Source organism: Poecilia reticulata, chromosome 4 (assembly GCF_904066995.2).
Source record: "Poecilia reticulata chromosome 4, P_reticulata-male-v2, whole genome shotgun sequence".
Lineage (NCBI taxonomy): Eukaryota > Metazoa > Chordata > Actinopteri > Cyprinodontiformes > Poeciliidae > Poecilia > Poecilia reticulata.
The window spans coordinates 19,195,805-19,219,539 of NC_088833.1; the positions used below are offsets into that span (position 1 = coordinate 19,195,805).

Here is a 23,735-nt window from a genome sequence, read left to right on the forward strand (position 1 = left end):
TATTACTCGACATATCGGACACAGACTATAACTTATGTTAGTGTACAATTTAAATTACACAATTCAAATTAGGTTAGATAATTCAGATACATTGACTAAATAAATACACAGGTCACCTGCTTAACTGAATCCCCTAAACTCAAGGCCCGGGGGCCAAATCTGGCCCGCTGTAGCTTTTTATTTGGCCCTATAGACTCCAAATGACATCAATTAGTCCCTCCATTTTTTTCACAAGTCTGCAAAATTCACACAAAATCAACAGATCCCCATATTTTTCGGATTTTATTGCAAATTTATCAAAGTTGGTCAAAAACATTGGGTTTAATTGACGTCAAGTTAGTATTGCAAATACATTTAATGAAAAGGCATTAAATATGTTTTACATATAATAATTTACTGACAGTTTGTTAAACAACTTTGTATTTCAAGTAGAGTCCACCGTGTATTTATGATTTTGTGTATCTGTCCATCAGTTTCACACCTGTCGCATTATAAACACTCAGGTTCGATTGGGTGTCCTGGATTCATTGTGCGGAGGTGTTTAGCTTGCAGGATAGCTGAATGGAGTTTTCTGCGAGGCCAGTACAATAAGTGTACAAAAGAAGGTTAGTGTGATTTTAAAAAGACTCTGATAAGAGGAAGAGGGGGAAGAAAGAGCATGGTAGAGAAAAATACAGTTAACCGTGGAAGAGGAACTGATAAAAGACAGCAGGGATGAGAAGGAAAATAGGAGAAAGAGATTAATTGAACGGATGAAAGAGGAGAGGGTAAACAGGAAGGATGGAGCTTTAGAAGTGACAGAAAAAGACCTTATGGAACAGATGAAGCGGGGGGGAAAAGAGCTGGAGATGAAAATGAGAGCCAAGAAAAGAAAAGTAATGGAGAGGAAAAAAGAAAAAGGAGGAAGAAGCTGAAAGATAGGAAGACGTACAGAGAAAGACATCAAGGGAGGGAGGGGAGCTTTGAGCTGCTGCAAGTAATAATGAATCATGAATAGATTTAACAGTATCTGCTCTTATTTCCTCTCCACCTCCTTTGCCTCCCCCCCTCCAACTTGCTCCCAACATCCTGTTGAGATCACTGCCGGTAGCCTCCCCCTGCCCTCTCCCTCCTTTTCTCCAACACGTGCTTTGTCATTATCAGTGGCAGGGCCATCTCAAGTCTCGGCATTAATTGAGCTGTAACGGTCGTCTCTCGCCTTCCTACCCTTCCTTTGAGCTGCTTTTGATTATTTTCTCTCTCTGACTCGCACTCTCAGTCTCCGTTTCGCTCTTTAAATTTCCACCTATGCTCTTTATCTCCAGCCCTCCATTCTCTATTTCACTTTTCTCTTCTCTTTGTCCCCGTCTGTTTGTGATGATTGTATCCAAACAGCACAAAGGCTCAAGAAAGATAGCATCTCCTCCATTCTTTTCTAAGCTTTATGGATACAGTGACCTGCAGACACACATCACATTATCTCACTTGGTTCACTTTCATTATCATATCATAAATTCATATATCCTTGCTGAGTCCCCCCAAGCAGCGAGGGGAGACTATATGGACTTTTCACTGCTTTCTGTCATTGTTCTATATTCATTGATATAGCACTTCTGGGGCTGTGGCGGTTTTTCCACTGCGTCCCCAGTGATGTGCATATGCACCACATGTACTTTCATTGACTTTATAATTCAGCCATGCACCGTGGCACGCAGCTGCTGGAGCAGGAGAGTTTACAGATGTGATAATGTGTTGTTGCTGTGAGGTGTGTGCTGATTAGATTGAAGCTTTTGTGTTGCCAGATAATTAATGCAGCAGGATGATAGGATGATGGCAAGAGGGGGAGGCGCGTGTCCTCTGACAGCTATCAACAAATGAGTGCGGTCTGGGAAAACCTGAACACAGAGAAGATAGGAGGGCTAAAACTCCACCAGTTAAAAGAATATAAACCCCTGATTAGCCCTTTCTGTATTTTCTTTCCTTCCTTTCACATCGTCATGCCAACATTTCTGTGTGAAAATAGCAGATGACGTATAAAACTTCTGATAACAAAGTCCTTTTAGTAAAAGATACAGACTACATTACCCCATACTCGTTATATTACGTGCTAACATTTTCTAGCTAACCTACACTCACCTTCAACTTGTTTAAATACATTTTACCTTCGGAAATGGTTTAATTCTTTGTGGCATTAATTCTCCATGGGGTTGTAAACATTTGCCAGTGAGTATTTATGCTATAGCATCATACAGTTGCTGCGCCACAGCTCTCTCACACCATCTGCACCCCAACTTCATCATGGCAAAGTAACACACCTGGTCATAACACAGCTGGGCACTGTAAATTTGAAAGCCATTGATCAAATTACTTTTTTCTCCCCAGTGGTACTGCATCAAACATGACACATAATTCAGAGACATAACATGATCCAGTATTTCAGAAAATATCTTCTCATTTAAAGTCATGCATTAGGTGTTCTTCAAAACCTAATGTTCATAAGGAATGACGTGGTAATTGGACTAATGAGCCGAGAGCGTGCCAAGGAAATATCCCCCACACCTTTAAACCACCAGCACAAAGCTGAACTGCTGAAGCAAGGCTGGACGGCTGATTTTACGTAGATTATTAAGTCAATTTTTGATCCAACCATCTGAAAGCTGCAGAATTTTTACTTGTTGGACTGGGGGACATTTTTAAAATGTGTTATTTTCAAATTTAGGTGAGCCTGTGTGAATTGTAGCTTTGGTTTTGTGTTTCGAGCCGACAGGAGTGGCACCGTGGGATCTTCATCTGCTGTACCCCATCTGCTATAAGGATATTGTATTCCACATACAATGGCTGTGATAAGTGGCTATTTGAGCTGCTGTTGCCTTTTCTGTCATCTAAAATCTTCTTCTCAAACAACTAAAATCAACAAGGGATTTTTTTTTCCTGCAAAAGACAGATTTTTGTTTTAAACAATATGCAGATGCAGGTTCTCAACTCTCCCAACTCTACGCCCCCATTGTCTGAAGCCCTCTTCCTTCTGATTATTGGATATGCTGACAAAAACGTGTCGGTTCTGGTGCAAGACTTCACTGCAAATAGACAGAATTTTGCTTGACAAACTACAAATGTAGTTTACAGGAAGGAGTCAGGTGTTTAGTTTAGGGTTAGGTTCAATGTCAGGGAGCAAATTATTGAAAGATTTTAGAAACCACAAAAATGGCTGGATAATGGTGAAGCTTAAGAACTGGGCCTGGGAACCAAATGTCAGGTTGAAAGATCTTTTTGGATCATTGGCAAGTTTATAACTTTTGCAGAAGTGAGAGGCCAAACTGCATTTACACATTATTTGTTGAAACAAAACAGCTAATTTTGCATCACATAGCTTTTCTTTCACTTATCAGTCCATCATTTCCCTGATAAACCCAATCAACTTTGTGTCCTGTACCTCATCAAGTGGGCTTTGTATTACTAAGTCATAATAATTACTATGTTATGTGTGTTCAGATGTATACGTGACTTGTTTTGAAATCAACATCTCAAACTTAAAAGTGGTAATTAAGCTTACATGATTGACTTTTTGACACATGCTTTGAATGTAGTGTAGTACTGAGCTTTGACAGTAATTTCAGTTTTGTGGGAGGAATTTTTTAAGTTAGAATATAATGCTGGGTTGGTGTGGTTAAAAGCTGGGTTCATGTAAGTTGACAAATTTAAAAGAATAGGGCATTTTTTTTATTTGCTATTGTTTTGCCTGTCAGTTAAACACGTTAAAATAAGAAAGAGGTAGAAAACGAGAACAAACATCAGATTCTTTTGGTGTCGTTTTTTCCAGATAGATGGCTGAAGATGCAAACTTAAAGATCTTAGTTTTATATGAAAAAATTGAAAATGACAAAAACATGGTTGCTTAATTTAGCAGGTAGGATATGAGAAAGAACAAATATGCTGAAAACCCAAATAAAATGGGTCTTTAGTAAGTACGTAAAAAATCAAAAGAAACGATGTTCTGCACTTCATAAATCACAATACTTGGTAATGAATTTTAAACTATGCTAAGTGGTTCCTCTTTCTTGTAAGGATTCTTCTTTCTGTACCTAAATGATTTAAGCAATTGCAAAACTTAACTTTTTAATCATCTTTCTTCACCGAGGATGTGTGTCCTGCTTGTTTCAGATGTGTAAAGTAGCTGACAAGATTTAAATCCATGAATCAATAGAGGTGTTCCCTGTGGCAAAAATATCAAAACATGTTTTACATTAATTTAAATCGGCTTAGCCTACCATTATAAAACCTATTCACAACAAATCTTGTCTTGAGGTGCTTTGCAAAAACATTTATTTCAAGTCAATCACGCATGCATTCCAATGTATTCTAGTAATCAATCAGTGCAGCAAGATCTGTTTATTAATCAGCTTTCAAAACCCAGCAGATTCACTGCTCCCGAATGAGCATACAACGATATCCATAATTTTGTTAGTTTCCTTCGGTAAAAAATACACCAAATTAACTCAACATTTGGTCCTCAGACCCCGCTATTCCGCATGCTTTAGATGCATCTCTACTGCTGCATACGTGATTCAATTGACTGAAATAAGAGCTCTCAAACTATTTAAATTGAACTGAAGTGGCTTACAGCTCGCATCATTCACCTGAACACTGCGGTTAAATTATGAGAGGGATTTCCCTTTTATCTGACTGTGCTGTGTCTCCATCTTCATGTTGGCTGTCTGAATGCATTCAGTGATTTAAACACAAGAAACAAAGTTCTGCATCAGATCAACGTATCTCTCAGCTCAGTCTGTTTCTGCACTGAGGACTACACTGGGTGTATTTGCTTTATGTTATCATTACATCTCACTTCCTTTTGCAATCCTGTATTATACCCAACAGTTAATACTTTCCTTTTTATGTAAGCAAAAGCCCATTTCGCGACAGACGTAGTAAATTAGCTTAGCCTGTAAATGTAACGTTTGGTATTTGCTGATGACGTCACATGTCTCTATAAAGCGGTCAGATGTGCCTTTTAAGTTCCCTGGACAGAATTTTGTTAAACAGTGGGGATGCTGTGAAAGAGTGTATCCCATTAATGAAATGAGTCAGTTTGCCCTTGGGTTAAGTTGATTTCTACTAATTTTAAACCATTTAGATGAAAGCCTCGGAAGCGGCATATTACTTGGTTTAAGAAATGTTGTAGACGATATTATTTCCGTTTATCTAAATTTACATAAACTCTTGGATATGTGCAGAAATGTATATGTTGGCATATATTTGGTGCAGTTCATGGAGTGTAGGCAAGATATTAAAGGAGGCTGTGTTTGACAGTCAGGATGCTCTGCAGCCAGATTGTTTCCCCTGTGGACTCCTGAGGACAGATGAAGCAGCTGGCTGTCCTTCCTTCCTGTTCCCTCCTTTCATTTCACCAACCACACATATGAGGATGGTTTGGTGTGTGTGTGCGGGTGTGTGTGTGTGTGTGCGTTCGTGCTTGCGTGTGTACATGCATGTGTGCTTCTGTTGGGCAGGGAAAAGCTGTGATTAACACTATGAATTTAAAGAATATAAGGGAGATGGTAAACAGAGAAATGAACAAATAGTTATAAAATGAAAAGAAGGGACTGGGCACAATAAAGAGAGAGTACAAGCAGACGAAGATGATCACATGAGAAGTTGTTTATCTAGTTGCATTGCAAAAAAATAAAATAAATAAATAAAACCTTGTGTGCAGGTGCTTATCCAACTGCCTGCCTAATTAGCCAGAGCTGTCTGGCCTTTTTATGCATGTGTTTTTGTGCACAGGTGTATGTGTGTGTGCTTGGAAGCATGGGTATGTTTGGGTGAAGTTGTGACCTGAATCCCTGGCACATGCAAGTAACATGCCTTCATTTTCAACTCACTGCTTTGCTTCATAAAGGGATTTGGCTCCCCTCTCTCTGTGTCTCTCTCTCTGCCCTCTAGTCACACTCTTCTCTTTTTTTCCATGTCTTCCACCAGATTTCTTTTTCTACCGTTCTCACGAGCTACTCTGTCCATAATCCTGTGGTTTTGATTGGATGTTTTATTTGGACTAATTTTATTTAAAGGGACGGATTAAGAGCATAGTGCACATGTGGGTCAACCAGAGCAGGCTTTGGAGAGGTCACAGCACGTTAAATATGTTTGCTTGTGTGTGTTTGCACTCTGTCTGATCAGTGGTGTATGCAGTCTCTCTCTGCACATGTTGTAGCATCTGTGCCGGGTCTGCGTGTGTATGTGTGTGTGGCTTTGATGTCTCTCCCCCTGTTCAAACTCTTTGGAGCTCAGTTGTGAATAATGGGCCAAATAGAGATAGAGAGAGCATGAACAGTGTGGGATAAAATCTCAGAATTTTAGGAAATAAATTCGGAAATATAAACCATGGAAGAAGAAAGGCTGAGATGAGAAAGGAAAAAAATAATTAAATTCCCAGGGAATGTTTTAGTTTAATAGCTTTTAACTGTGACAGAGGAGCTTTAGTCTGTATTTGTTTTATCTGTTTTGCACGTGTGTGTTTGTGTGCATAATGTGTTTGGAAAAATTAACTATTTTATTTGCAGATTGTTTATTGCAAAATGAACTAATAATCATCCAATACACAGTTTTGAGACTAAATCTTATTTGTTAACCACTAATAACATTTTCTCTTGCTGTACTCTGATAAAGCATGATCATTGGATTTGCTCATTGTATTTAACAGTTTAGTATTTCTTTTTATTCTTTATAAATTGCATATTTCCTATATTTAACTTTTTTCCTTTTTTCAGTTTTGTGGTAAGAATATTATATCATAATATTATGTAATATGATCAGAAGTAAACCAGACACAATAGCTATGGGGAGTCAGTGGGAGAATGAGACCCAAACACCTTATATGTTAATATGTCTAGTAGTCACTGTGCGTTCTTACCTTGACCAGCAAAACTTTTTCATATCCGCTCCTTACTCATGAGTTACTTTTTGATAACGCTCTCTGCTATATGAATAGAGAATAAATGTTGGACCAAGCCTCTACTTTTGCAACAGAGGTTAGCCGTAGCAAAGCTCACCTTCGAGTTTAGCTTTGTGAATCCTCTGCACTATCTTTCTTTGGCTTTTTTCATCTAAATTATCCTGCTAAATGACTTGAAGCATTCAGTCTTCTAAAAAATGTTCTAAAAAACAATCCGCCTGCAGCAACAGTGAATGATAGTAGCTCTGGAGGACTCATCCTGGGCGTCCCTGGCCTGCAGCATTAAAGCAGCAATAACTAATGGTGCTGAAATGCCCCATATTGTGCGCAAACATCACTTTACCTTCAGCTCTGTTGGCGGCATGAACGGCATAGTATCACATTGATTTTGTATTCTTTTACATGATGTTGGAATGCTTTCATACTCAAGCACACTGTGCAGCCACTTCAACAAGCTTGCTACTGATCATCTGTTTACATTTGTAGAACAATAAGTTTGAGGATGAATAGAATTGGTCAATACAGGCTGAGGAGCTGGAAAATGGAAATCTAAAGTGATGCTTTAGTTGTTGTTTTTTTGTTGTTTTTTTAATAAAATTATATAAGAAGAGCTACAAGCAGAGAAACCAATAAAAATAGAGCACAAAGTGAGCCACAGATTTTGGTAACATATTAACATCCTCGGACATCGGTGTCTGAATGTGTTCAATATGCACCTGTGTGCTACAGACATCAATGTGTGGATCGTGCATCTGCGCCCTTGAACCCACATATGTGTCTTTGTAAATGCATGAATGAGTTTGCATTTCAAAACTAGAAGTAAGCTGTATTTCATCTCCGTTGTGTTGCTTATGCACTGGAGGAGGCTGAATCGGCATCTTTGTGTGTTCATGTGTCAGAGGAAGTGTTCATGCGGCTGTCGGTTTCATGCTGGGAGGGTGCCTGCGCTGTGTGTTGTCATCCCTGCTCTGTTTGGGTGGATTTTTCTGTGTGCCCTTTCGCCGAGAGAGCTGTGTGCACAACTGTTTGTGGTCGCTTCCATGTGCACAGAGAAGGAACATTTGGTTAGCACAATGCTGGGTATGTATGGATGTGTGACTTTGTGTGCTTCTGTATACGTCTTTGTGCTTTGTAGCTCTTTTTTCATCTCTTTCTTTTCCTCTCTTTCCCTTCCTCTCCTTCCCGAATACAGGGGCCATCAATCAGAGGCAAGGGGGATAGAGGAAGGGAGGGTGGTGGGAGGAGGAGGCGTGGAATAGGAGTGGAGGAGGGAAGTTGGTTCAACGCCAGGGAAGAGGAGCTGGCACGCTGCCCAGAGAGTAGAGAGAGAGAGAGAGAGCGAGGGAGCTGAGAAGAAAAAAAACAAGAGCGAGCAAAAGAAGAAAAAAAGAAGTAGAGGGAGACTATTAGGGAGAGGCAGGGCAGATAGATGCAGTACGAAGCAGAGAGAAATGAGAGAGAATAAGAAGGAGGGCAGAGAGAGAGCAAGAGCAAAAGAGCAAGGCCAAGTGCACCAAGGGAAAACAGAGCGAGAGGACACAGAGTAAGGAAGACAGAGATACTGTGGAGGAGGAAAATGAGCCAACAGAATGGAAAAAGCAGGGGGGCTGATGCGTGGAGAAAAAAGAGGAAGTTGTCGGGTTGGGGGGAGGATGTGGTGAGGTCCTGAAAGAGAGGAAACAGGGAGGGTTATTCCCATTGAACAGCTCTGTGTCTGCACCCCAAATCAGAGGACGATTAGTACATCACTGGGTACAAATATTTACCTGAGACTGTTCACAAAGGGGACAGCGCTCTAATTAGCACTGAAGTGGCTAATGTGAAGGGTGCACCAGGAATAAAGACCATGATGCATTGCAAGATAGAGAATGACAATGACCAAAATCCATCCTAAGCAGTGAATTAAAAAAATATCAAAAGTGTCATTTTTTTTTTTTAACAATAAAGATGCATTTAATTTTTAGTTTATAAGCTACTTTTAGCAAAGAGGAATTTAAAAGATTTGCAAATAAAGAACACCCTTGTTTTCTTAATGATGTTTTTCAAAAATATGTAATTAAAAGGCTTTTTTTTCATGTAACAACAGAGATGCACAGAGGAAACATCCAAAACAATAACAAAAGAAAATTACTATGTGTGTTTTATGGGTGTTACTTTTGATTATTGAAGCACATCTGTGTTCTTACAATACATTTTTGCAGTGAAAATATTATTTAAAGACCATGTGGGAACATCAGCTTTTACTCTTTAAATGGAACAATATAATCATAACAATCCCTTCATTTTCGAAAATTGAAAAATCTGGAAAAAATGGTTTCTGGTTATGTAAATAACCATTGTTAGCTGCTTTAACTCCATTGCTACAGAGAAGTAAAAACTCTCAGGACAGTCAATAAAAAATATTATATTGTCTTGAGGGACATTGGGCAAAATTTTAATGTCATTCATACTAGGGATTAGCTTGTAGTGCAACACAGCTTCAGTTATAATTCAGTAATTGTCATGATTCATTTCTGTTGATAGCTAGGAAAGTCTGAACAGCCTGTTGCAGGAAATATTCTGTTTCATTCTGTGTGTGTTCAGCTAACACTTGCTGAAGCAAAGAGCTAAGCTTCATCTATAGATTCAGCCGCAAACCACTCAACAAGAACCGGAGCTTCATGTGCACAATTGTTTGAATCTTTGACAATCCACCAAAACACACCTACAGCTTCTGCTATAGTTATTATTAGTGTAAGTTGCAGAAGCAATCAGTCCTGTAGTAACACAGCTAGAAAAAGGCTGAACAGAAAATGCTTTTTTTTACTTTTCTTAACTAGAACAGTTGCCCCCTTCTGGTCAACAGGAGTAATACAATTTTAAGGCTTTTAAGTACTGACTTCCTCTTTTGGGAAATAAGGCGAAAAGATGTGGGATGGTGCAAAATCATGAAACGCCATGTGTAGACAGAATTAATAAAAAAAATACCAAAAAAACAAATAAAAAAATAATCTGATGTTATACAAGTTCTTACTGATTTTCTTGAATGATATTTGTACTGAATGCCATTCTTGTGTGCCTCATTAGACTTATGTGCTTACTATTATCAAGCAGATTGACACAGCTGCTGACTTTTTCTATGGCTGTAGCTAAAAGGAAAAAAAAGGCATCCGAGGATTCTCCAATAATATGAAGCGTTTTGAGTTTGAAATATGCCTTGAATAGTCTAACTATTTAAATGTGATCTAATTCAGACTAGTTCATATTTTTTCATGTTCAAATAACTAACTCCCTTTCTTAAATCATGCATCGCTGAAGAGCTTCTCATCACTTTCTGTCTGAAATACACCATTTTATTTTCTGTTGCTTTTTGGCCGCCATCCTCTTTTTGAAAAGCCCTAATTTGCTCTTATTGTTAAGGATTTCAAGCAGCTGGTCATTCTTTGTTTGAGGTGTAACAAATCTGCAACTAAAAAACCTTATTTAAATGTGAGGTAGAAAATGAAAATAAGGCAAAACAAGACGATTTATGGAGCACGCCTTGCTTCTATAAAAAAATAGCACAATGAAAGACGGGAGGAAAACTAAACATGATAATGCATTCACCAATTACTGACGAGTCATGTAAAGTAGCTGCTAAGGTTACAATCAGCCCTGTTATTACAACAAAATTTATTTTGCATAGCAATGCCAAGGTAAAATTGATTTAGCTTGCAATGCGTTGCTTTTTTTAAATGTCATTTTCTGATTTTTGAAATGTTTTCCTCTGGGTTTTTCTGCATTTGCACATTAAAATTTGTTTTCCTCAGCCATTGTTCAGTCTCACTGCCAGCTTCCACACAAGGATCCAGACCAGACCAGCAACTTCAAACGATAGGTGCTGGGAATACGGCCTTAATGCGAGCTAAAAGTGATGGCAGAGATTTCCGTTGCAAACAAAACGGCGTGAGTAGACTGGTATCTCTGACATCCACATACACAGATAAAGCTGGCTCCCTCGGCTATAATGGGACTCTGAGGCTGGCACAGCTGGCAGTGCCTGAGCACACTGGGCACCATCTTCCTCCTGCCGTGCCAATCTCGGCCCACGCTCATCACATTTAGATTTGCCGAGCTACATTGGCAGGATGAACGCGGCCACTGTTGCTCGCCGTCACGCTCTGGTACCAAATACAATGCTGCACTTTAACAGAGGAGAGGCTTTCCTGCCGTTCGAACTGAAGCTCACTTTAATATCGGGAGTGAGAAACGTACTCCTGTGCTGTGTTTGTGTCTTTATGATCCTCTCACCCCTATGACAATGTTGGGTATCTGCTTTGTTTTTGTGCTGCAGGAAGCAGCTCAAAGGATATGCTTTTCTTGCATATGAAGTTGACACGGTAGCATACACAGGTTGAACTGTAGCCAGTCTAACATTAATTTTGTAGACTTATTAACAAATTCAACGCCACAAGCATCACAACTCTGAGAAGCCATAGATGTACCAAGTGCTTTTCAGTGGTAGCATTAATTAATCTCATGCCATGCTTTGCAGATGCTCTGTTTACAGTGAAAAATATTTACTTAAATCACTGCTGTTTCTAATTAATTCAACTAATAATTATTTAATGATTTCCACCTTTCATAGCATTGAACTTTGCGTCTCGGATAGTATGTTGATCCTTAAATATATATAAAAAACACTAATCAGTACTTAGATTTCAACAAATGTAAATTATCCTGTCATGCCCAGCTCAACACAATGAGCATTAAGAGACAGATTATGAAACAAACGTTTTGCTTAGAGTTTTATATCAAACATGACTGTTTAAAGGTTGTCTTCAACACACTGATGGAACGTCTTATTGGTGTCTGACCACTTCTGTTCATAATTTCACAGGATTAAAAAAAAAAACTATAAGCCGAATAGTGGTTTATTTCATTTATTTTAGTTAGAGCGGCTCTTGAATATCTCAGCAAACTCAGTAAAGTAGGTTTTGGCTCTCATAGCACAGAGGACAATGTTACATTTTCAGGTAAGATTTAAGATGGGATCTATTGGACAGAGACCAGGTCTTACTCCCTGAATGAAATGAAAGGGTAAAAACCTTTACTGAGGTCATTATTTCCCCTTTTCTAAATATTAAGCCAAGGAGTGATTTTTTTTTTTCTTGACATCACTGACCTTTAGTTTTAATGTCTGAATTAATTTTCTTTGTCAGAGCTAGCAATCATACTAAGCAACCACATTTGGCTGCAAAAAAAAAAAGGCATTGCTGCTCATAAAAGCGCATACCGCCGTGTGATTAGGGAAAAGTGATTTACTCCATCTTGTTCTCTGCGAGTCATAATCTCCTGTATTTGTTTTAATATTACTCGGTGTTCTCACATCCAGTGAATCCTGTATGTGGGAACACAAACAGCATGCTCACACAGGAACGATCCAACCCCAAACACAAACATACACTCCACACGTTCATGCACAAACGTCTCCTGTGGACACGTTGCTTCATGTCGCCTGTCAGCATCGACTCGTGGGGGAATCTGTGAGGAGGTGATGTAGAGTCAGTGGGAATGGAATTAAAAAGTTATGAAAGATGAAGTGTGCTCAGTTTTTAATCAGTTTGAAGCTGTTTACTTCTGGTGGTAGATTTGCTGTGTCTGGTGAGGAGAACACAAAGCACGTCGCTTCTGCTTCTTCTGGCATTTGGTTCAAATAAAGCTAATTTCTGTGAGGTTTTCAGACTTGACTTTGAGAATGAAGTTGCCAGTCTCGGGAAAGCACAATTTAATCCTCGTGTTGCACAGTTTACATCATACATTCACAGTTTTATCTTTAATTGCTGAGATTGCAACTTTTTTTTCCTTATTTAAGAGTTTATGTGATTATTTTTCTATCTTAAATGTAGTTTAGAAGTAGCCTTCTATTCCTGCAACATCCTCTTCAGGCTTGCCTAAGCCAATAACGGCAAAAGACCCAACAGACTCCAGGAGGGAGCGCCAGGAGTCTGAACTGTGAAACAAAACCAGAGCTTCTGAAGAAGGTGCATGAATCACCTCATTAATCCCGAGAACACAATTGCTGAAAGCAGTTTAGGTATTTAATCTGTTTATGTCTAGTTGCATTATTATGCAGCAACAAGGCTGTGTGATCACTTTAATGTTTTCCTCCCTTCTGATTATCATCCTGTCAGGGATCTGATGAGATGGCAAGCCAAAGCACGCTGACGCCGTCTTACATGGAGCCTCTTTGTTGAGGTTATTGGGGCCAAATATTCATCACAGAATCTAGAAAAGGCCCTAATTTCAGTTCTTAGCTTTCTCTTTCCCATTTTTGCTTCCCCCCTTTCACCTCTCTTCCCTTTTATTTGTCTGAATTCTGAAAAATCTTTCAAATTTTTCCTTCTAGTTGAAAACCTCTCTCTCTCTCACCTATATTTGATCTGTTTCATGTTGAGCCTCTCCCTCACTCTGTCACTATCTGTTTCCAGGCCAGCTGGCAGCATATATCTGCCCTCAGGTGTTTTATTGACGAGTTTCTCTCTCCTGCTTTGTACCTACCCATTCAGGCATCCCTCCATCCGGCCAATCTCTGCCAGTGCTCCCTGGTGGCAGTGCTTTGGCTGGCTGTAGAATGAGACTGTGATGTGTTGTTTCTGACACCTGCTTCAGCTCAGACTGACTCACCCCGGCACAGAATAGTTTCTTCTTTTTTTTGTTATTTTTGGCTGTTTTATACTTTTAGTTTGCAGCAACAGTAAAACTGAACGAGCAGGGATATAACAAATCATATTTGCCTTCCTTTGAAATAATTTCATTTCGATTCTACGAAGATTAAAAATTTAAACAATAGAATTAGACAGCATATTTTTTTGTTGAATGAAATGTAAGAATCTTTTTTATAAACAATTGTAAACTTTTTTTTTTTTCATCCAAGGTTTTTATTTGATGTATTTAATCTTAATTTAACATGGTATAACCCTTTGAAAACAACATATTAGGGAAAGGGATTCTTAAATTGGATTTTTTAAGGAACCTTCCTGCTTAGTAGAATTAGTAACACAATCTGTTTAGTTTTATAACATTTACATTATTAAGGGAAATTTGTGTTGCTCCTTTTGCTTCTACACCGTGATCACCAATGTCTGCCACAACTTAAAATATGAATGAATATTTCTACACTTTTGAAAGAAAAGGAGAATAATGGGAAAAACAAACGGGGATGCACAATGGGAGTTGCTTGGTGTTCAGTTGTACTTTAGTGACTCCTCTCACAGCGAAGCATCACAGAGGAAGTGGCTACAGAGAGGAATGTAGCTGATCATTTGGAGATTTTCAAACTTCTGCAGCTTGCTTCCATTCAGCTAACTTTAATAACATAGTTTCCAAACTCAAAACCAGTGATGTAAATGGCTCCAGCCATTTACACAACCGGGGAGAGTGTGTTTGTATTTATGTGTTACTGTGTGCTGTAGCACATACTGTCCAGCATCAGTCCTTCTCTGAGCTTTTTTCAGTTTTTTTTTTTCTGGTCACAGCTGACTGATGTCATTAGAGGAAGCCGTCTGTGGTCCGAGGACAGCTTGTTGTTTAGTAGGAGAAAATCTGGAGCATTTTAAAAGAGAAAACCAAATGGTGATAAATTTTAGGAACTAAACGAAGCAGTTATTGAGTCAATATGTTTTCCACTGTAACTCTCCTCACCTGTTGCACACTTCTGGTCAGCTGGCTTAAAGAAGGCTACCACACTTTTCCTCAGACTGGGTTGTTTTAAGATAATTTTACTCATGAAAACTGCAGTTGGTCGAAGTGTGAAAATAAAAAGAATGCCAGGCGTCATTCCTAATGACATAATGGTCTTTTGAAAATGCAGCTACAAGCAACATGTTTGTTACCTAGCCGTTAACTAGCTCAACCCAATCAGATAGCCTGAGTAATTAATCAGCTAATAGCCACTTCTTTCTCTCCTACTGTTACTTTATAATGAGCAGAAGTGCAAAGGCTATAATATTCTGCACAGTACATTGTGGAGAGCACTGACTGTGTACAAATGTGGGTTGGCAGACGCCCGCTGAGGGTGGTAGAGATGACTGAAAGATCACCAGGACTCCACTGTGCCGCTGCAGATCATCTGAAAATGCAAATTCCACAGGGGAGCAGCCTCCATCTTCAAGGAGTCTGCCAGCTATGAGTAAAAAGTAAATGCACTTCTACCCAGAGGGGCAGCAGAGTGAAATGCAAGACGAGGCTAAAGAATGCTTTATTCCTACTGCCGTCGCTCACTAAGCAGAAACATCAGGTCAGAATCACAGTTCCTCATATAACTGGCCTGTTCACTTTTCATCTTACACATGTGTGCAGCTACACACTCATTGTGGATTATGCATAAAAATCACTCATATATCAACTACTCTGTGGTATTTTTAAATGCTTTCTTTTGAAATGTCATTTTAGGTCATTTCATGAAATAAATATACATAAATATCTGGAAAAAATTAAGAGACCACTTAAAATGATCATTTTTTCTTGATTTTACTTTTTATAGGTATTTGAGTAAAACGAACATTGTTCCTTTATTCTTTGAACTACTGACTCTCTGAAATTCCAAACAAATATTTAGTATTTATTTGCAGAAAATGAGAAATAGTCAAAGTAGCAAAAAAGATGCAGACCTCAAATAATGCAAAGAAAACAAGTTTTAGTTCAGAAATCAATATTTGGTGGAAAAACCAACGGGGTTCAGTGCAGTGGTCTCTTTTGTTTCCATAGCTCCAGAATATATTTATTATTATTGTTTTTTAAACAAAATAACAGTAAATGAATGTATGCATGTAATAATCAACATGCTATAATATTAATATCAGTGATAATTGTTGGTTTTCTGTTTTAAATAAAGGAAATGTTTGTTTTGTTGTACATTTCTCTGAGGATGCTGTGAAGAATCTCACACCCATGCCTATTGTCCACATGTTTTATTTGCTGCTGCAGGCTCATGAAAGCGACTGGAGTAAAGCAGGACACAGCATTGTCAAGCAGCTACCACTTGAATGCATGAAGATGATTGCTTTGGCTTGAGAGTAGTGCAGATCTTCCACATCGGCAGCGGCCACAGTGATCTATTCCATGTTGTTAAATGCAATTCATTGTCTGCGAGGTTCCTCTTTCTCACTTTCACTTCCATCTTTGTGGTCAGACGTGCTTTATGCTTGCTGTTTGAACAAATGCGCAGAAGAGCTGAGGGACGGTCGCCTACCTCCACGTGCATACGCTGACACATGTCAGATGTGATGGAACAGAGTTGTGTTTCTGGTGACTGCTCCTTTCTGATGTCGTGATCAGAGGAGTCGCCACTGACAGGTTGGCTGATTGTCTGTGTGCTTCGGTCTTTTTGCGACGCCGTATCTGACCCTGTCACTCTTTCAGCTGCACTCAGACGCTTCCTTTACTGCTCTCTGTATCCAACATCCTCAAGTAGTTGGGAGATAGTGGAGGAAAGAGGACAGAGGGGGCGCGGGGGGAGCAGCATGGGTAGCTGGAGGAAAAGTGTGACAGCAATGTAACGGGGACAAAAAAAATTATAAGAGCAACTGATGATGTGGAGGAAGAGAGAAAGGGCAAGTGACGAAAAGGATGGAAAAACTATACTGTAGGGACAGAAAATGATACAGAAAAGGAAAAAGACGGAAGAATAGAAGACGAAGCTTGCAAGAGGTGGGGGAAGAGACAGAGAGAAAAAGATGGGGGTGAGGGATGGGAGGAAGAGGATGAATAGGGTAATAATGGCTCAGTGTGAGAGCTGCTGTGGAGAAAGAGAGAACGGCTGAGTGAAGAAGAGAACAAAATGAGGCTGAGGGCACTCAGACAGATAGAATTAGACACACCGCAGAGGTTCAGTGTGTGTGTGAGACACAACCGGGGAGAGTGTGTTTGTATTTATGTGTTACTGTGTGCTGTAACAAAATGAGTGCAGGCAGCTGGATTGGTAGGAGTGCAGTGCTTTTACCATGTGTGTGAATGGATGGGTGGAAGGACAGGGTAATACGACAAAATGATTTATCATTATTAGTAGTAGCGGTAGTAACAGTGTTGAACACATTGTAATGCGTTTTTAAAGTTGGAGAGCAAACCCACACTTTGATCGTCCACTTTTTAACCATTCAGACACATTTATAAATTATTTCCTGATTCTCATTACACTTCTTAATTGTCACATTTAAAAATCAATATTGTAAATAACTGATTATAATGGCTTCTCTCACTCAAATACAACACAATGGAAATCTTTGCACTGCATTATTCAAGTGGAGGCTGTGGACTTCTCTCAGCTACCATTTATTGATCTTGGTTACTTATGATTTTCCTTTCAGTCAGATTCCAAATTAACCAAGATGGTTCATGTAAATATACTACATAAAATGGATATTAGAAATGCAAATAACAAATGTGACAAAAGCCTCCAAAGGGAATGAATTAGCAAATACCTGGAAGAGCGAAAACTAACAAGAAAAAAAAAAACATATTATCTCTGCTGTTGTAGGTTGTGAAACTTTATAATCCTTCACAATCAAACATGTTTATTTTAGCCTCACCTACCTAAAAGAAAAAGGGCTAAAACAATTCAATATTTTCCAACCAAGACAGAGCAGCACTTAGAAAAAAGAACTTGACTAATGAAACACAGTAAATGCTACGTTTCTTTTTTGAACCATGTGCCGAGAAAGAAGAGAGACGGAGGAAAGCTGAAGTAGACAAGACTGCATTAGTGAGCATAATGAGAGCGTGAAGGCGCTAAAAGACCCAACGCTGACAGGTGCTTTAATGTGGTCTCTATCCTGGTTCTTCACTGCAACACCTCCTTCTGTGTTTTTCACAGAGGTTCCCAGCTCAGATACCTCATTAAGAAAGTGTTTGAATGCAAACAAAAGCCTTAATGTGCTGTTGAGGTACATGGTTTGCTCAACGCTTACTGTGTATTTTCCACCTTTACAATATGTGACACAATTTTCTCTCTCTGTCGGTCTCTCTATCCCTCTATCGCAGGCAGAAATCGTCAAGCGTCTCAGTGCCATCTGTGCTCAGATCATCCCTTTCCTCTCTCAGGAGGTAAGTGCTGCCAGACACACTTACACACAGGCACACAAAATATGCCCACCAAAAAAAAAAGAAACTCACCTGTTTACACTTTAGGTCTATCAGTGGCAAAAAAAATTTAATAAGTAGTTTCTGGTAGAGCAAGTTAAAAGGTGAAGTGATTGAACACTAGTTCTAATTTAGGTGTTAATTGATAAACATGATATACTCTTTAAGACATATGCAAGCATGCATATTGATAATTAACTTTGTCTCGTACATTGGGTCTGCAGAAAATGAATGCTGTCACTCCTGGTGTTTGTGATTCAAAGAAAATAAAAAAAATTGTTCAGCATTTCTCAGCATTTGTTAAAGTGTCTGGTAAGAACAACAAATTGCCATTTTAAAATGTGCAAACTCATTAATCTGTTGCAAATTGTGCATGGGTTTGATGTTGAAAATTAGATATAATTAACCGTATGTCATTTTGTTTCTTATCTTTTGAACTTACACAACATGATGTTGTTTTTTTTTAAATGTTGGATTGTCAGAAACATATAGATACTTTATACTTAAAGGAAATTGTTTTTCTATATATTTCAGTGGTATTTTTGGTGTTGGCAGACCAGACTTTATATTAATGAATATAAAGTGGACGGAAAATTATGCATGCTTTTATAAATACCTCAAAGATAAAAATTAGAACATGTATTTGTGTACTATGCTTCACTGAGTCGATGCTTTGTAGAGCCACCCCAGTTACAGCTGGAAGTTTGTTAGAGCATGACTCCTCCAGGTTTGGACATCTGCAGACAAACATTTTTGTCAATTTTTCTCTCCAAATGAGCTCAGACTCTTAGATATGATCTGTAAACATGAAATGTCTGATCTTGCCGCAGATTGTTTATTATATTTAGATCTAGACTTTGATTAGGTCATTGTACTACAAGGAAATACTTTGATCTCTAAACCTGGGTGGATGGATGGATGGATGGATGGATGGATGGATACAGAAAAAACAGAAAATAATTACAAATGTCCACTACAGAGGACAATTTTTAAACTTTTAAATACAATAAAATACAGTCAAAATAATTCATATAATGTTTTAATATGCTGCTAAGAGACTAATTTAGAATATACCAACAAAATTTCAAACCAAAATTTGCACAATAAAAAAGTTTTATGCGCTTAGCTTTTCTCTTCCCATAAAATGTGCTTGTACTGATGGATGCCATTTTTATGAATGAGAAAAAGGAAGGTACAAAAGCCCCACCCCTTCACATTTGGTATCATTGAAAAGCTCTACATGTCCTCCGTAGATACCAAAAGAAATCAATTCAGTAGTATGCAGTGGGTGGGAGATATTCAAGTTTATAAATGTCCTCTACAGAGGACAAAAATGAACTACTGGTAGTCAGGAGGCTATGGCACTGCAGGTCTCATCCAGTGCTGTTTTATGATCAAAGGCGGCTCTTTGAATTGAAAAACCGCCATCACTGACGCTTCATATGTGGCCCTCTGATTAAATGTTACATCTAAGGGAACTCCAGAGGCAGCTATTAAAGTTTTTGTGGCAAAGACATGCTGACATTTGGATTAATGTGTTGTTTTCAGAACATTTACATCTTGTAATCTGCAAACTGAATACAGTCATTTCCTAAAGACTCTTTTCACTTGTCTTATTATTCGCTCCTTCGTGTGGGTTTTGATCCCATTCATCACTCTGCGGTGTATCTATGTGCCTTGATTGTGTGAGCGCGAACATGAAACCCTGCAGGCTCCTCTGTTTGTCTCCGAATGTGAGTGAGCTCTGATGAATGTGCTACCTGGAGACAGCAAGGTCAAAGCTCTGTCAGTTTGATCAATATTAACACTGTGTGTCTTCGGGTGTGTATGTGCAAGCTTCATCACACACACACACACACACGTATGTTTGCATTTGTGTAGTTCATTACATCGGGATGATGAATAAACAGAGGTGAGATTTTAGTTGGTGTGGATTTTGGTGTGTGTAGAGATCTGCCTGCAGAGGTTAAACATGTTTATATTGCTTTTGTGTGAATTACATTGTTTGTTTGTTTTTTTGTTGAGTAACTGGTGGTTTATTCAACGCATTAATTTGACCAATCTGAGTAAGAAATGCAATAGGACAGCCTTATTATACTTATAACATTAATTTCTTACAAAATTGTTTACTTTCACAATTTATTTTGTTACAATCAGTGTATGTCACTGTATTTTTCGCAATAGACAAACATAAATATATAAAAATCAGCAATTAAGTTCTATTGCATACAATCCTAGTAAAAAAAAATCACAGGATTGTTGTTAAAATGTTATGAGCACTATTCCAACATACGGTAACTGCACAATATAAATTACAACAATATTTTGCAGCATGTCTGTATGTGATAATGACTGTGTGTGTATTGGTGTGTTCACATGTTCTGCTTGAGTTATGCTGTTTGTTTATATTTGTGTTTAGCACCAGCAGCAGGTGGTCCAAGCAGTGGAGAGGGCGAAGCAGGTCACCATGGCTGAACTAAACGCCATTATTGGGGTGAGTCGCATACATTCATCAGCGTAAACATACTACATGCTCTGCAGGTAACCAGACATGAACTATGATGCATTTTTATAAATTGTGAAAACTCTGACCACTAGATGGCAGAAAAGGGATCCTAATGTGATTCTTTGTGGGTGTTGAACATGCATCAACAGGCGTTAGTGGAAAACATGCCAATGATAACCTTCACAATGGAAAAGTCCTACTCTAAACTATGACTTAATACGACTGTATGTCATCTGCAGATCCTGATGTTCAGCTATTTACGTATTCAAACAGTTTGAAATGACTGCTATTAATATAATATTAACGTAGTTATTCTTTATTTGGATATTCTTTTGTCTCCATGCAAGCGAATCAAAGAAAACCTGAAAGTATTTAGCTGCCTGCAAAGCAAACTCATCAGGAAGGCGATGCTGAATGTGTAAACTAAAAAGCTGGACAGCGATTATTGTACTACGGAATACTGCAAACCTTTGATAGCGTGCTGGTAATTAAGAGTGTTGATAGACAATTTGCGCCTCAGTTAAATCAAGAAAAAGTGTCATTTTTGTTACATCAGTGAGCTAAAATGACATTAAGTCTTATAGAAAGAACGGTAATTTTACTAATGGACTTTCACAGAATTAATAACATCTCACTCACATGTTTTAGTTTTTTTTGTTCAGTTCTGCTTCACATTTATTTCAAAGAAATAAACTCTAGAACAGCAGAATTTGTTGTAGATCTCTGGAGAAAGTCCACCATCCTGTTGCAGTGGTGCCAGCTCTGCAGGGTGTATGTTTGTTTTCACATAAATGCAGTGATGGTCCTGAGTGCTGCAGTAGATGGGGCTTTTCTGCAGCTTGTCAGAGCTCTGATCACATTACTGTCTACTTAAAGCCCCTTTGTTCCTCGCAGCTCTGCAAACACTGCTGTCTCTAAGGTGTGCGTGCTCTGGTGTGTGTGTACGTCTAATGTGCTGGATTGAGAAAACAACACATGAAAACGCGTTCTAATGCCCCCCTCAGGATAATAGCCCTGCTTTATCGGTAGATGCTCCTGTGCTCTCCGCTCTCTCCTCCTCTATTTTTTGCCATCTGTGTTCATTTTTTGTCTGTATTTTTCCCATCCAGCCCTCCACATAATCTTTGATCATTTTCTTCATCTTATTTTGACCGTGTCCTCCTTTCTCCTCTCCCATCTTTTTTTTTTTTTGCTCTTTGTGCGCTACATTTTTCCTTCTTTTTTCTGAACTCATTTAACTCTCCTCTTTGTCCATCTTCGCTCTTCGCTGCCTTTATGATTTCACTCTGTTTCGCCTTGTTTGCTCTGAAACTCAAGTATTTTCCTCTCTTTCTTATCCTTTCTGTTTTCCCCTGGCCGTTTCCTCCCCTATTCCCTCTCCTGGCTTTTCTTTTGTAATAAATCCCATTGCCTCAATATTTTACATCTCTTGCCAACTCTTTCTTTTCTGTTTTTCCTTTTCTTTTATCACATTTTGGTTTTCATGTTCACTATTTTCTATTTCCATTTATATCCCCGATGTTCAACTTGCTTCTCCTTCTATTTCTTTTTTCTGTTTTTGCTTCTTGTTGTTGTAGTCCAGTCATCCACATCCTGTCTACCATCATTCTAATTTCCTCTCTTGTTGTAATTTAATTCAATCACATTCACCTTCTAATTTCTCCTGCTTCATTTGCTGCATCCCCACTACCTGCAACCTTTGTGTTCTTTTCTCTTTTCAAATCTGACTTTTCTAACCTCCTTTTTTTGTTGTTTCCCATCCCTTTCTCTTCTTTCCCTGTGGCCACAGCAGCAGCAGCTCCAGCACCTGTCTCACCACGCCCCCGGCATCCCTCTGACACCACACCCATCAGGCTTGTCCCTTGGTGCAGGGAGCTCTGGCCTTTTGGCTCTGACAGGAGCTCTGGGGGTCTCCGCCCACCTCGCTTCCAAAGATGAGCGAAACCATCTTGATCCAGAACACCTTAGAGGTAAAAAAAAAATCTGTGGATTCTTTGCCAAGCAAGACAAACTGTAAATTTTAATGATTGATACAAACACATTATTTCCTGTAAATCTAAAACCAATTTAATTAAAATTGGTAAGACAAGAGAAGATGCCATTCAGTTACAACAAACTAAAACTTTTTAAACTTATCAGGTCATATAAAAACAAGATTGAGTTTTTTGGTAACTAAGAAAGAAAATTATTAACAAATAACTTGTTTTCCAGACACTAAGTTCCTCTGTGGCCATCTCACTTCTTACATTTATTCAGATCAATTTACTTGTGAAAAAAATGCTATAAGAGAAGAATAAGTGATACAAGCCATGAAAAACTTTTTTTTAAACTTGAAATTCAGTATTTTTTAGAATAGAAACTGATTTAAAATAAAGTACATTTTGTTATTTATTATTGTATGTTTTTCAATGGTATTAGAAGTCCAAATAACTCCTAAACATATGAACTTCACTGTTGTATAAAAATATGGCAAAGTAAAAAAAAGAACAAAAGCAATGGTTGAAATCACACAGGGATCTCAAAACATTGCTTTATCTCAAAGCATTGCTATTAAAACTACACCAATCAATTTTCATCTGTTCCCAAAGGCTTCCAGTGTTGTCTGAAACAGAAATGATGCAACAGAGCAGCAAACATGTGCCTGCTGTCTACAAGTCACAAGTGTGCTGTAGGAAATAAATAAGTAAATAAATAAATGAACATATACTTTTTGGACTAAAGAAGCTCAGTGTTTTGCAAATGGTTGCACACGATACCATGAATGTGTGTATTTCTGTATTTATATTGAAATTTTTTGTGTTGGCTAAATTACATTTCCCTCATACATAAATGAGGGAAATGTAAATGTCTCATACATAAATGTCTCCCCTAACATGAGGGGAGACATTTAGACAGCCACAGCATAAAATGTAGATCATTCTTTATTTTTTCCAGACAAGATAAGATGCAAAATAGCACACTACATCATTTCTGACTGGCAGCATCTTTAGTTATTTGTTGTTTTTATTTGCTCACCTTTTGGACAGAGTGTAATATTTCCTGTTTAGATTTGTGTCTTAAACTGGACTGATGCATTCATGGTTCTTGTGTGGATGAGAAAGAAATTCCTTTTCCAACTGAACTCTGATTCACCCCAGTAGAATATCTTACTTTCGTTCTGCGGTCGCAGGCACCGAGCCAAGATGCTTACGCATGAGCTAA

General features: G+C 38.5%; 1 protein-coding gene across 5 annotated transcripts in view; it reads left to right on the forward strand.

The window, feature by feature from the left end:
• tle2b (TLE family member 2, transcriptional corepressor b) overlaps positions 1-23,735 on the forward strand; it is a 101,890-nt gene that overhangs the window by 55,945 nt on the left and 22,210 nt on the right. For 4 of the 5 annotated variants that reach the window (XM_017304388.2, XM_008406949.3, XM_008406950.3 and 1 more), the window contains exons 6-8: positions 17,930-17,992; positions 20,448-20,522; positions 22,324-22,504. In XM_017304388.2, the coding sequence (XP_017159877.1) occupies positions 17,930-17,992; positions 20,448-20,522; positions 22,324-22,504 (319 nt within the window). The remainder of the gene's footprint in view (positions 1-17,929; positions 17,993-20,447; positions 20,523-22,323; positions 22,505-23,735) is intronic. The other variant, XM_008406948.3, reaches the window with a different exon arrangement.